A 15539-nucleotide genomic window follows, 5' to 3' on the forward strand; every position below is an offset into this window, starting at 1 on the left:
ATCACTCGCTTCCAATAAGTTTTACGGTTTTAAATTTTCAACATGGAAATCAAAGATAAATACAATACTAGTAGTTGATGGTTTAAGATTTGTTTTAATAGAGGAATGTCCTCCCTCTCCCAGCTCATAAACAAACCAAAGAGTTTTAAATGCATATGACAGATGGATTTGGGCAAATGAAAAAGGCTCGAACCCATATCTTAGCAAATATATCTAATATACTAGCTAAGAAATTCAAGAATATGGCTTTTGCTAAAGAAATCATGGATTCGTTACAAACTCTGTTTGGACAATACGTTAGGAACGAATATTCTCGAAGTATTTTATAACTATGACGTATGTTAAAAGTGATAAACACAAATGTCATAGATGAGGGAACTAAGAAAGCACAATACAGTAAATACGATTTACTTGTCATTGAGGCTTGTTTAGTGAAAAATGATTAACCTTGATATTAGATTCAAGTGCCGTTAATCATACCTGCACTTTCGCTCAGGAAACCAGTTCCTGGAAGTTTAATCAAGAATATCTTACTTCAGTGAAGAAGTATTTGATTGCCCCTTGATAACATTTATTTTGGCTCACTAAAATATCGTTGCAAATAAATAATAAAACTTGGGTACATTTTTACTTTTGCTAAAATTTGATTGGGTTTAAAAAGCAATTTACTAATTAGAATTTGTTTATATTTTCAACATGTAAAATTATTCTGAATCACTCGCTTCCAATAAGTTTTACGGTTTTAAATTTTCAACATGGAAATCAAAGATAAATGCAATACTAGTAGTTGATGGTTTAAGATTTGTTTTAATAGAGGAATGTCCTCCCTCTCCCAGCTCATTAGCAAACCAAAGAGTTTGGAATGCGTATGATAGATGGATTTGGACAAATGAAAAGGCTCGAACCCATTCTTAGCAAATATATCTAATATACTAGCTAAGAAATTCAAGAATATGATTTTTGCTAAAGAAATCATGGATTCGTTACAAACTCTGTTTGGACAATACGTTAGGAACGAATATTCTCGAAGTATTTTATAACCATGACATATGTTAAAAGTGATAAACACAAATGTCATAGATGAGGGAACTAAGAAAGCAAAACACAGTAAATATGATTTACTTGTCATTGAGACTTGTTTAGTGAAAAATGATAAATTAACCTTGATATTAGATTCAGGTGCCGCTAATCATACCTGCACTTTCACTCAGGAAACTAGTTCCTATAAGTAGCTTGCGATGGTGATACAACCTTTAAGGTAGGGACCCCAGAGGTTATCTCAGCTAAAGTAATGGGAGATATAAAGTTATTTGTTGAAGATAGATTCATTTTACTTGAAAATGTTTATTATATTCCTACCATGAGGAGGATTTAATATTTATCTCATATTTACTAGAACAAAAATATAAAGTCTCTTTTGAAGTTTATGAAATGTTCATTATCTCAAAAGGTGCTAAAATATGTTCTGCAAAGCTAGAAAATAACCTGTGTTAAAACCAACTAAGGTAAAAGTTGTTTTGAATATAGAGATATTTAAAACAGCTGAAACTCAAAATAAGAAACAAAATTTTTTTCTTAAGGCCTATCTTTGGCACTTAAGACTTGATCACATTATTAACCTTAATAGGATCGGGAGATTGGTTAAGAGTGGACTCTTAAACCAGTTAGAAGACAACTCTCTACTGCCATGTAAATCTTGTCTTAAGGGTAAATAACCAAAAGATCTTTTATGGGAAAAAGTCTTAGAGTAAAAAAATCCTTAGAACTCGTACATTTTGATCTCTATGGTCCGATGAATTTTAAGCACGAGGAAGGTATGAATATTTCATTAGCTTTGTCGATGATTATACTAGATATGGCTATATTTACCTAATGCATCATAAGTCTGAAACCCTTGAAAAGTTTAATGAATATAAGGCAGAGGTTGAGAACCAATTAGGTAAAAAGATTAAAATACTTCAATCAGATCGAGGTGATGAGTATATGGATCTAAAATTCCAGGACTATTTTATAGAACACAGAATTCAGTCTCATCTCACAGCACTTTGTACACCTCAATAGAATGGGGTAGCAGAAAGGAGAAATAGAACTCTGTTGGACATGGTTTATTCAATGATGAGTTATGCTCAGTTGCTTAATTCATTTTAGGGACATGCAATAAAAAATTTTATGTATATTTTGAATATGGTTCCCTCGAAAAGTGTTTCAGAAACACCTTATGAGTTATAGAGCGGGCGTAAAGGTAGTTTATGTCACTTTAGAACTTGGAGATGTCCAGCACATGTACTGGTACAGAACACGAAGAAACTAGAACACCATTCAAAAGTATGCCTATTTGTAGGTTACCCCAAAGAAACAAAAGGGGGTCTGTTTTGTGATCCTCAAGATGACAAAGTATTTGTATCGATAAATGCAACATTCTTAAGTGAAATGACCACAGAAGCTACAGACAAATCAACAAGGGTTGTTGATCAAGCTGGTCCTTCATCAAAAATTGTTGATGAAACTGATACATCTGGTATGTCACATCCTTCTCAAGAGTTGAAAGTGTCTCAACATAGTCGGAGGGCTATTCAACAGCCTGACCATCACATGGATTTGACAGAAATGCACCTAATGATGACTTAGAGGATCCATTGACCTTTGAACAAGCAATGAAAGATGTGGATCAAGACCAATGGATAAAAGTCATGGACCTCAGAATGAAGTCTATGTACTTCAATTCAACCTGGGAACTTGTAGATCAATCAGAAGGGGTAAAATCTATTGTTGCGTATGGATCTACAAGAGAAAATGAGACTAAGCTAGTAAGGTACAGACTTACAAAGCTAGACTCATGGAAAAATGGCTTATCCAAAGAGAATGAGTGGACTATGAAGAAACATTTTCTCTGGTTGTCATGATCCAGTCAGTTAGAATACTCTTATCCATTGTTGCCTTTTATGATTACGAAATATGACAAATAGATGTCAAGATAGCCTTTCTAAACGGTTATCTTGAAAGAGTATTTATATGTCTCAACCAAAGGGGTTTATAGAACGGGGTTAAGAGCAAAAGGTTTGCAAGCTTAACAGATCCATTTATGGGTTGAAATAAGCATCTCGATCTTGGAATAAGATTTGACACTGAAATAAAATCTTATGGCATTGAATAAACATTGACGAACCTTGTGTCTACAAGAAGATTGTCAACAAGATTGTAGCTTTTCTTGTATCATATGTTGATGATATTCTATTAATTGGAAATAAGGTAGAATTCCTAGCTGACATTAAGAGATGGTTGGCATCGCAATTCCAAATGAAGGATTTGGGAGATGCATAGTACGTTTTGGAATCCAAATAGTTCGCAATCGCAAGAACAAAACGCTAGCATTATCTCAGGCATCTTATATAAACAAGATGTATTCTAGATGTAAAATACAAAATTCCAAGAGAGGTTTGTTGCCTTTCGACTATGAAATTAATTTGTCTAAGGAACAATGTCTTAAGACACCTCAAGAGGTTGAGGTTATGAAATAAATTCCCTATGCATCAACAATTGAAAGTTTGATGTATGTCATATTGTGTACACGCCCAGACATATGCTATGCAGTTGGAATAGTCAACAGGTTTCAGTCCAATCCTGAATATGATCATTGGACTGCAGTTAATAACATCCTCAAGTATATTCGGAGAATGAGAGATTATATGCTCGTGTATGGTACTAAGGATCTAATCCTTACTGGATACACTAATTCTGATTTTCAAACCGATGTGAATTCCAGGAAATCTACTTCAGGATCAGTTTTGTATTTTGAAAAAATCATAAAATTGACCTACTTCATCAAGAATATTTTACATGTTCTAAACTTTAGTTATATTTCATAACTAAATTTTCCCTTTTTTTTGATAATTTTAACCTTGTAGTACACTCTTTCTCCCAAATTTTCGTATTAATTTGTAATTAAAATATTAGAAACAATTCAAAATGTTTTTAGTAATAATTATTTGAAATTTTTTCTTTAAATAATTAATTATCATTAATTGTATATCTTCATTTAATGATTTTTTATTAATGAATATGGTATATATCCCTTACTTTTAGGACAATGTTTGCACTCTCTCATATTAAATTTTATTATAAATTGACAAGTTTGGGGAACATACTTTAGCAATTAATAGTCTTCACCCACAGCATACAATGAGAGTATCCATGGCTCTGATTTGGTATTTTGCTTCCATCCATCACTCTCTCATATTTTATTTGATCTCTGATTTGGTATTTTGCTTCCATCCATCTCATCCACCTTCTTTGGTTCTTTTCGTAGAAATACATCAGGATCACAACACCAGAGATAATAGTGACCCACCCATTCTGATACCAAATGAAAATAATATTAAAGTACCTATCGCACAATAAAATGTGTTACAAATTTCATGACAATTCACAAAACAATAAACAAATAGAAATAGAAAAACAAAATAATACTAGATATTGTTAACCCAGTTCGATGATTAACACATATGTCTTGATGGCAGTGTGTCCATGGAAAGATAACTTCACTAATAAAAATGTAATGCAATTATGACATATTACTTTATCTATATTGATAACTCTAATACAGTGACCTCTATAGAGCTCAACCACTCAATCGTACACCTAGGCTCCCCTAGATGAGAGATCCCTCTCTTTTGATACTTAGACTCCTCTTAAGTAATAATATCAGTCATGAATGTCTTAAGCTCTCCCTAAGAAACAGACTTCCTCTCGGCAAGACTTGAGTTCCCCTCAAGATGTGAGACTACCTCTCACTTGTAGGTTATCTTTTCTGTTCAAGTAAAGAACACTTCACTTGATTAGCTGAGGATCCCCCTAAGCTTGAGGATCTTTTCTCAAGTAGTATAATGATGAAGTACATAGCAGCTTGGAGTATATCTCCAATCTCACAGCATCACAATCTTCAATGGCTTCAAAGATTGATAGATTAAACACTTGTGACGAAAGAAACTTCACAAGACAAATAGCTCTTAAATTCCTTTTTTTCAAAATGGCTAGCCTTCTAACAAAAACAAAGTGTCTTGATATACATGTAGCAGATGCAAAGAAAACCAACCCTAATTTTCAAAATTACTTGCACATGGAAAAGGAAAGATCTGCAAGAATATTACAGATATAGAATAATCTACGTAAGAAAGTATTTTGCAGAGACGAAATTTCTATATGACAACCTTAAGCCACAAGATCAAATGCAGAGACATTCTAAAAGACATCAGCTGAACATAAATAAATATTGTCAATACACAAAGTGTAACATCATTTCATATGGTTTTATAATTGTCTTCCGGGGAATTTTTGGTAGTCTTCTACTCTTTAAGAGATGGAGACATACGTACTTCAAGTGTCTAAGAAATATAATCGAGAAATTTTAATGAAACAATTAAAACTAGGTATTTTATTTCTCCATCTATCACATAAGAAGGCTATGCTAAGGAAGTAATCAAGATGTTCAAGATAAATTATGCTAATCCCGTCAACACACAAGTGGAATGGGGAATCCAACTATTACGTTGTGAAGGAAGGCGAAAGGGTAGACCTAACACTCTTTAAAAGCTTGGTTGGAAGTTTGCAGTATTTAACATGCACAAGGCTTGACATTCTTCATGCAGTTGGAGTTTTCAGTCGCTTGATGGAGAAACCAACAACCACACACTCAAAGGCAGCAAGGATAATTCTTCGGTACATCAAAGGTACGACAAACTACGATCTTTACTATTTTGTTTATGATACTTATAAACTCTTGGGATATAATGATATTGATTAGGGTGGAGATGTGGATGACCACAAGAGTACGACTGGTTTTGAGTTTTACATGGGAGACATTGCCTTCATGTGGATATCAAAGAAGCAATCGATTATTACTTTCTCCACATGTGAAGCAAAATATGTGATAGCTATCTCATGTGTTTGTCATGCAATTTTGCCGAGAAATCTACTATGGGAGTTAGGACTACCACAAGAGGAGCCCACCAAAATTTTTGTAGACAACAAATCAACAATTGCTTTGGCTAAGAATACAATCTTCTATAACTAGAGTAAGCACATCGATGCGCATTATCATTATATTAGAGAGTGAATCGGAAGAAAGGATGTGCAATTAGAGTATATGAAGACTCACAATCAGGTAGGTTGCATTTTTATAGAGCCTCTTTAGAAAGAAGACTTCACAAGATTGAGAGATTTGCTTAGAGTAACAAAATCAAGTTTAAGAGGAGATATTGAAATATAGACTTGATTTTGGGTTAGAATTATTTGGACTTAGTCCAAAACCCAATTTCTAGTAAGTATCAAGTATTAGAATTCTATAGACATTACATGTAGGAGATGCTTAGAGTAGATTGAAGGATTATCTAGAAAATATGAGAAAAAAGTCTTATTATAAAGAATATTCGAGAGACATTTGTAACCAATAGATCATAATGTGTTGACAAAATTCTAGCCATAAAATTAGGGGTGCCAACTATTATAAATAAGAAGGATGTCTTACCATTTGTATCAAGCCAAAAGAATTAGAAGTGTTCAATATCACAAGTAGTCTCTTTCTCAATTTTCTCTCCAAAATTTTCTCTAACTTACAAAATTTCTTTCCAACATTATGGTATCTTTTTTAAAAAATTTAAAATTCAAATATGGGCAAAGTTCTAGATTTGTTAGTGAAATACTTCAAAGGAATATACTTTATCAATTTTGAGTTGAACAAATTTGTGGTGGAAATTCTCGCCTTTCTTTTCCAATCTACTTCACTTCATCTTTCAAATAATAATTTTTCTGACATTACTGGCTTATGTGAATTCATCAACTCACTTTTGTTAGCATTGAATCTCTCTAACAACCAACTTTATATTTATGAAAGCATTCCAACTTGTATCCATAACTTCAATGTCTTGACACAAACATCATACCCAATTGACCCAATTCTCATAATAAATAAACAAATAATAATAATAAAAGTGTATTTGAAGTATTAAATGAGGTGTGAGAGTCTTCTCTCTGAGTTTTCTAACCCTAACCCATAACATAGGTTAATTTAGATGGTGACCTCTAAAATGAGAGTTTGAAGTATAACTTATACAAAGTCTTCTCCATTTTTGTTTCTCATAGGAGTCTTCGAAGATATTGACCACTTGTGATAGAATGAAATGACTAAAAATTAAGATTATAGTTTTTCCTCTTTAGTCATTCCCAATCAAATTAAAAGACATAACATTACGTGAAATTTAAGTCATATTGAACCATTTAAAAATTTAAAACTTTCAAGTAGCACAATATATATATGTAAAAAGAAAATGAAACAATGTGAACAAAACTTTTATCATTGTTTAGGCAAAAATGTTCCTTCTTTATTTTTGTTGAGATATTTAGGCCTTAATTTATGTATTATGTATATATTTAGGCTATAATTAGAAATTTTGGTTATCATCCTATCTATTAATTCTCTACGTAAATCTCAAGTTAAGATAGAAAATATTCATTCAAATATTATTTCCATAGTTTTTATTAGTTGAACAACATTTTAACAAGGGGACAATCTAATGATCAACTGTATGTATACTTTATGTTTTCTATATTTATCTTTAAGAAAGGATAGACATGTTGGGGTGGAAGTCATTTTTATCTAATGATTTCTTTTTCCATTTTTTTTAAAATATTATTTTGATTAATTGCTTCTATTTCCACATACTTAAATAAATTAAATTTTAGTGCAAAATCTCGATGGTATAAGCTATTATATTTTTCAGAATGAGTATATCGCGTATTTAAAATAATTTTGAAGTAAATTTTGAAATTTAAAATTAATAGTGATAAAAAAAATAGGAAAACTTAATTTACTATAATTATTTTAACACTAAATACATAAAATGAGTAATTAATAAAAAAAACAGTAAATACATAAAATGAGTAATTAATAAAAAAAAAATTAAGGTTAAAAGTGTAAATTTAAAATCCAATGACTAAATTCAAACTAAATTCTGAACTTAAAAGATAAGACCATGTTCAGTAATTATTTGATTTTTTGTTTTTAATTTTTGAAAGTTAAACCTACAAATATCCCTTCTACTTCTAGTTTCCTTGTTTTGTTATCCACTCTATAGGAGTGTTTTTAAAACCAAGCTAAATTTTTTAAAACTAAAAGGGTAGATTTAGAAATTTGTTTTTGTTTTTAGATTTTGATTAATAATTCAACTCTCTTACTTAAGAAAGATATTCATCATTGTATGAAAATGAAAGAATATAAGCTTAATCTTCTAAAACCAAAAACAAAAGACAAAAAACGAAATAGTTATAAAAAATGGTCATTTGTAACATTTTGAAACCAAGAGATCAAATAAAAACTAGATTCAAAACCTGTAACCAAACATATATTTTTCCCAGTAATTTTTTCTTTTTAAAAAAATCATAAACTCGACCTACTTCATCAACAATATTTTACATGTTCTAAACTTTAGTTATTTTTCATAATTAAATTTTCCATTTTTTTGGGGATAATTTTTAACCTTGTAGTACATCTTTCTCCTAAATGTCTTCATTAATTTATAATTAAAATATTAAAAACAATTCAAAAAGTTTTTAGTAATAATTATTTGAAAATTTTTCTTTAAATAATTAATTTCATTATATATTATCATTAATGGTATATCTTCATTTAATGTTTTTTTTATTAACGAATATGGTATATATCCCTTGCTTTGCACTCTCTCATATTAAATTTTCATATTATTTTATAATTAAAATATTTTTAAAAATCCAAACTGAATTTAATATCGGTTTATATTACATTAATCTCCTCGATTTTAGGAGTTTTTCTTTTGAAGAATAGTTTTCCTATTAATTCAAATGACACGTGTGTTAGCAATTAAAAGTTTTGTGGTTAGCCAATATGAAAAGTTGACCCCTTTCCATTCTCATGTAATTGGGTGGAGTGGGTCCGACCTCTAAAATATTGATTTAAGATATAACTTATGCAAGTCTTCCCATGTAAAAGTCTTCCACGATAGGATTCTTCAATGATATGTATCACTTTTGATAGAATGGAAGGACTAAAAATTAAAATATTCAAAGTATTTACTCTCCAATTGCAATATAGTCATTCTCAATCAAATTAAAAGATATCACATCACGAAAAATCTAAGTCATGATGAACCATTTGAAATTTCTACGAATATATTAACATTAATTGATATGCATATTTAAAATAATTATGAAGTGAAAATTTAAATTTAATTTTAATAGTGATAAAAACTAGTGAAACTTAATTAATTACCATTCTTTTAAACTAATTAATATTTAGACAATAACATTAAAGACGAAAAGCGAGTATTTAGCAAAAAAATCGAAGTTAAATTGTAGATCTTGAAACTTAGGGACAAAATAAAACAAAACTCAAAATTCAGGGGTAAAATTGTAACAATTTGGTATTTAAAGATTAAATTGAAACCAAACTTAAAACTTAAGAAATAAGAATCAAAATCAGAGACCAAATGGAAAGAAGAATCAAAACCAAGGACCAAAAAGGTACTTTATCCTAATAAACTTTTTTTAACTTCATAAAACATCTCATAATTTTACATGTAACTTCTAAATTTAATTATAAATTGACAAGTTTGGGGAACATACTTTAGCAATTAATAGTCTTCACCCACAGCATACAATGAGAGTATCCATGGCTCTGATTTGGTATTTTGCTTCCATCCATCTCATCCTTTTGCTTTCTATGTTAAAAAATATCTTGACTTTTTTTGGACAATTGCGATTAACAAACTTCCTGTGTTACAAAGTTTGTTTTTAAGCTATTGTGGCCTTCCAACCCCTATTCTATCCTCTCATCATTCAAACACCAATTTCTCAAGATTTCTAGTTGAGTTGGACCTCTCTTGGAATCATATTAATTTCAATTCCTCCAAAGTTTATTCACGGTTGATCAACTTAACTAATCTCGTTCATTTGAATCTTAGATCCAACAATCTACAAGGTTTGAACTATAATGATTTTGAAAATATGACTTAACTTGTATTTCTTGATCTAACTTCCACTCAAGTTAATTTTCGTTCTCTCAAGTCTTTCGGAAGTCTTTGCAATTTAAATTCATTACGCTTAAATTTCAATAATATAGGAGGATTGCTGTCTGATTTTTTTAAAGCTTTTCCACCATGCCTGCTTCACTCATTTCAGTCTCTACATCTTGCATCAAATAACTTTAGTGGATTTTTGTCAAATTTTACTATGCTTCCATCTTTAATAGAATTAGACTTATCTAACAACATATTGAGTAGAAGTATTCCCCAAAATTTGGGACAGTTATCAAAATTGAAGAAATTATATCTCGGTCAGAATTTATTGGAAGGAGAAGTTTCTAAAACCCATTTTTCAAAGCTTAAACATTTAAAATTTTTAGGTCTATCTGATAACTTTTTGAATTTAACCTTCAAATCTGATTGGGTTCCTCCTTTTCAATTGGAGGAAATCTCTTTAGGACATTGTACGATGGGACCTCGATTTCCCAGGTGGCTTCAAACTCAAAATTTCTCCTTCATTGATCTTTCATTCGCTGGAATTTCAGACATCATTCCTTATTGGTTTTGGTACAACTTGTCTCGAAACATTTGGCACATAGATCTTTCTGGGAATAAAATCATGGGTGAAATTCCTGATTTGTCATTGAACTACTTCACAAGAATAAAGCTTATCAACCTTGAGTGGAACAAATTTGTGGGGCGAATTCCCACCTTTCTTTTCCAACCTCAACTTCATCTTTCAAATAATAGTTTTTCTGACTTAAGTGGCTTAGGTGAAATAGTGGACTCTCCTTTAGAAGTACTTGATCTCTCTAATAACCAACCATTAGGAAAACTTCCTAATTGTTGGTACTCCATGCACCGTTTATTATTATTAGACTTGTCTAATGATTATTTATCTGGAGAAATTCCACATTCTATGAGTAATCTCACTCAGTTGGGTAGCATATTATTACGCAATAATCGATTCTCAGGCGGGTTGCGTTACTTTTTCAGCTTCACAGATTCTTTTACTACCTTTGATGCAATGGATAACAATTTTTCCGGAACAATACCATCGTGGATTGGATGGAAGTTTCCACTTATGGTACATTTGAATTTGAAGTCAAATAACTTTCACAGAGATTTACCTTCAACTCTCTGCAACCTCGGTAATATTCAAGTATTGGATCTTTCATCCAATTATATTTCTAGAAGCATTCCAACTTGCATCAATAATTTCAATGTCTTGAAAGAAACATCAGGCCCGGATAACCCCATTTATCTTAATGATGAAGCCTTGATACGGAATGGTTATAAAAAATATTTGGCCATAATGTGGAAACACCAAGAGAGACTTATCCAAGGAGAAGTATTACTACTTCAAAAAAGCATTGATCTATCTTGCAATCATTTGACTGGAAAAATTCCAACAGAAATTACAGAGCTAATTGGTTTAGAAACTTTAAATCTCTCCAACAATGGGTTGACAGGCCATATTCCTGGCAACATGGGTCAACTTCAATCATTGCAGTCTTTGGATCTATCAAGAAATCGTTTATACGGTCCGATTCCAGCTACCCTTTCTCAAATACCAAGGTTGTCAGCATTTGATTTGTCGTACAATAACCTTTCAGGAAAAATTCCCACAAGCACTCAACTTCAAAGCTTCCCAAATTCTTCTTATGAAGGCAACCCTTATCTTTGTGGAGATCCATTGAAAAAATGCTTTGATGAAATTCCTCTAGAGCCAAATATCAACAATAAAGTTCATGTTGATAATGAAAATGAAAATGAAGACAGATTGATCGTACTACGAGAATTTTTTATTAGCATGACATTTGGATATATTGTCGGCTTCTAGGGAATATTTGGTAGTTTAGTACTCCATAGAAGATGGAGACATGGGTACTTCAAATTTTTAAGGAATACACTCCACTAAAATCAGGTAAATGTTCATTTCTTTATAAATAAAGCCATGTTTTTTTTCCTTAAAATGATATTAAAATGGATGTTGCTTAGTATTTGAATGTGTTTTTTTCTTTTGTGGGCACCTCGGAGATATATCTAGCCAAGTATGGGAGCTCTATAGAGGATGAATACCTAAACTTTCAATGTGTAGCAGAATAATTCGAGTACTTTTTTTTTTTTTTCAAGTTACACAGAAGGTGAAGAAGTGAAAGTCTACTATGATCTAGCAAAGCTATTTGTAGGTCTTTTGAAGGGGAAAACAGACTCAAAATCCCAAACCCAAGACAGTCAGAAAGATTTAGTTGCTTTAATTGGCTGCCCATTCTTCAAACACGAGGAGTAGTCGAAGAAAAGTAGGTCTCTTGCAGCCTTCGACAATTATATCTAATTTTCAATCTTTGTAATGATTCAATCTTTGTATTTTGAAATTTATAACAATTTAGTTGAAAAACGAGGTGTTATATTGATTAAAAAACGAACAAAAGAATATAACTGTTATAGTATATTTTAGATTCATCTTTGGTACAAGAATCAAACTAATGATTATATGAGCTACAATCAATCTAATTCACAAACTTAAAAAATAATGTAGAAACATGATTGTGGTGTAAAGATTATATTTAAATAAGCCCCAATTAAACAAATACCTCACTTTGCCGAAGGTCTGCCTTTGAATCCATCCCATTTTGCCATTCGTCCATAAGAGCTAAACTTAACATTTCAGTGTAGAACTAATGTTCTAGTTTCAGCCACAATTGATTCACAAGCAACAAGGGCAAAATCAAATCAATGAAGCCTGAAATAGAATATTATGCCCAGCCCAGGTTTCCAATACTGACGTCCTTTTAATGCATGATAATGCCACTAATACCATCCAACTACAAATATGCTAGACTCAATTAACTAGCATCTTATTTCATAACTTTGATGTCCCAATTAACTAGCATCGAATTTCATAACTTTGATGTCCCTCTCATGAGACATTATTTATGATAAGTTAACGTAATATTCCCTGATAGGTTAATAACAATGCTCTCCTATGACTCACATAACTACCAAAATTTCTTCCCACAACTAAAACAATAACACTTATGTCGAAGGTACACTAATCAGTAAATATGATAGGTCACATTTGTAAGGTAATTAAGAATGCAGAACCGAATGAAACGAAAACCAAGTCAGTACAAACTTACCTTGTGGTAGTATGTAATGGCTAGTGAAATGAACTTGCATAAAAGGACAAAGGGAATTTTATTTTAAGAAATTTAGACACAAAATTAGCAATGCTTAAACCATATACTCAAGGGTGTTCGAAAATAATCCTGTTCAACCCGCTACCCCCACCCCCTCTCCCCAAAAAACAACAAAAAAGTGTTGTAACATAATGGAAATTAGAGAGCATTTCCAATCCATTTTATGATGTTGATTCTCACATGACTTAAGTTACTTAAAAATTGATTTAACATGCACATGCACTAAAATAACACTAGAAAAACAAAATACTATACATATTTAAAAACTTCATTGACAAGTAAAACATGAAAAAGAATAGAGAAGAAAAAACATAAAATGTTCAAATACCTTCAAATGATAAGTACATGCAAGACTAGCATGTGTTAAGACTTCTTGTTCATAGCGCAGATGCTTTCTCATAAATGTAATTGTTTCACGGTACATCCTGGCACAGAAAACAAATGAGGTCAACCAAATTGGTACTGAGCCGGGAATTGGTGCATCAACGTAAAACATGTTCCATATTACCATTACAGTTTATATATACCAACTATTTGAGAAGAAGAGAAACTTAACCAAATTAGCAACTATACAAGGATTAGAATCCTCTCCTGTTGAAGGTAGAGGTGTGGTGGGAGAATATATTTTCTTCATGAAAGCTTCTCAAAAGATAATAGGGGTGTTGAAAAAAACCGATGACCCGAACTCAACCCAACCTGTACAGTTTGGGTTGGGTTATCAACACTTTTGAGTTGGTTGGGTTCAAATAATGAAAAATTTATGGGTTGGATTGGTTCGTGAGTTCACCTAGAAGAAACAAGAAACAAGAAACAAGAAACCGAACCAACCCAAACTTATTATAAACTTTAAAATGTATATTTTTTTTACTTAAGATACAATTAGATATACATATATTTATTTTAGTTTTATTTAATTTTATTAGTTTTTTTTTTATAATTTATTCTCCAACAATTCCTAAAAATAGTTTATTTAGCACTTTGGAAATAGATTTTACATTATATAAATTGAACTTGAGTTGCTAATCTTAATTCAATAAATGAAAATAAATTAATCAAATTTTTACGTATTAACATTTTACTTTCTTTTAGAACAAAAATGACCTGGGTAACCCAAACCAACCCAATCCAAATGTTTCATGGTTGGGTTGGGTTGGATTCATTTTTTTTAGGGTTATTTAGGTTGAAGAAATTTACAACCCAAACAATTGGATTAGGTTTAAAAAGTCCTTCAACCTAACTCACGAATACCACTAAAAGATAATATGGTTCAGTTTGATTCCAGGGTGGGAAAATTGGCAACCTAGGCCTCAGCCCAGTTGCCCAGTTTCTAAACCAAATCCCCCTTTCCTATTCTGGCAACTATAGAAATAATAACACTTCAGTTTGCATTCGTTGCACACCTCTACTAGCATATGCTAAAACTTCTGTATGAAATATAATTCCTAGAAAAACAAAGTATTCGGAATTTCTTCAAGAAATCCTTTCACAGAATATAAGGGAATGATCTGGAAAGAACATTTCAAATGAAAAAATTAGGCCAATGATAGGCAGATACAATATATCTCATAGTTCTTTACATAAAATTTACCACCGTACTTTAATTTTCGGTACAAATGGGCAAGATTAACCACAGTAAGTTCCCACGTTTCACTCAAAGAAGTTGGAATGCAGGCCAAAGTTTTCTCAAACAACCATGTCACTTTATAGTACCTGAGGATAAAATGGAACACTTATATTAACAATTACGATGAAAACAGAAAAAGAAGTAATAAATTAAATCAATAGCGCAAACCAACAATCTCTCATGCTATAAATTAAAAGTCAACAATTTTTATCAATGATTAACAACCTACATGCAACAACCCTTTTTCTTTTTATAAAGAATCTAACTTTCACTGAGAAAGAATGAAAAAATATAATAAAAGGGCATTTCCTAAATGTAAGGCTGCATGAAACAAGAGTGCAAGTGCGGGCTGCGATCCTAAATGTAAGCATTGGCATCTAAAATCACTTTACATGAAACAAGAGTGCGAGTAGAGACTATCCTAAATTTAAGGATTGGCATCTAATTATTAGAACTTCAACAAAGATAAACTTAAAATGTCACACCCCACCTCAAGTTCGTGACATGACAATAATAGATTCCAATTTAACTATGAAATCCATTATCAAACTCCAAAAACATTTTTCAAAAATAGGTGGTTAGCAAATACTTTCTTTAAATCAAAATCCATTTAAAAAAAAAAAAAAGGCAGAGTTTCACCTGAAAATCGGATAAATCATACCT

General features: G+C 31.3%; 1 protein-coding gene and 2 long non-coding RNA genes across 6 annotated transcripts; 2 read left to right on the forward strand and 1 right to left on the reverse strand.

Annotated features, from left to right (window-relative positions):
- Positions 1-4090: 4090 nt before the first annotated feature.
- LOC150031634 (uncharacterized) lies at positions 4091-14976 on the reverse strand. 2 transcript variants are annotated; one of them, XR_016525691.1, is made up of 4 exons: positions 14849-14976; positions 13581-13677; positions 12647-12738; positions 4091-4353 (listed from the first exon to the last, which is right to left on the reverse strand). It is a non-coding gene; the product is annotated as an uncharacterized LOC150031634 (long non-coding RNA). The 2 variants fall into 2 exon arrangements; XR_016525692.1 differs by having other exon boundaries at positions 4091-4384.
- LOC150031635 (uncharacterized) lies at positions 5484-6583 on the forward strand. Its single transcript, XR_016525693.1, has 2 exons — positions 5484-5726; positions 5801-6583. It is a non-coding gene; the product is annotated as an uncharacterized LOC150031635 (long non-coding RNA).
- Positions 9656-12515, forward strand: LOC150031636 (receptor-like protein EIX2). 3 transcript variants are annotated; one of them, XM_090308827.1, is made up of 2 exons: positions 9656-11976; positions 12186-12515. In XM_090308827.1, the coding sequence occupies exon 1, from the start codon at positions 10258-10260 to the stop codon at positions 11890-11892; it is 1635 nt and encodes a 544-aa protein (XP_090164953.1). In that variant the 5' UTR covers positions 9656-10257; the 3' UTR covers positions 11893-11976; positions 12186-12515. The 3 variants fall into 3 exon arrangements, with proteins under 3 accessions (XP_090164953.1, XP_090164952.1, XP_090164951.1); XM_090308826.1 differs by having other exon boundaries at positions 9658-11976; positions 12090-12515; XM_090308825.1 differs by having other exon boundaries at positions 9775-11976; positions 12100-12515.
- Positions 14977-15539: the final 563 nt, after the last annotated feature.

This window comes from Benincasa hispida, unplaced genomic scaffold (assembly GCF_027475165.1).
Source record: "Benincasa hispida cultivar pf3 unplaced genomic scaffold, pf3_genome.v1.1 HicScf1048, whole genome shotgun sequence".
NCBI lineage: Eukaryota > Viridiplantae > Streptophyta > Magnoliopsida > Cucurbitales > Cucurbitaceae > Benincasa > Benincasa hispida.

Coding starts and splice junctions, on each gene's coding strand:
- LOC150031636 (XM_090308827.1), top strand. CDS start 10,258: ATGCTTCCATCTTTAATAGAATTAGACTTATCTAACAACATATTGAGT.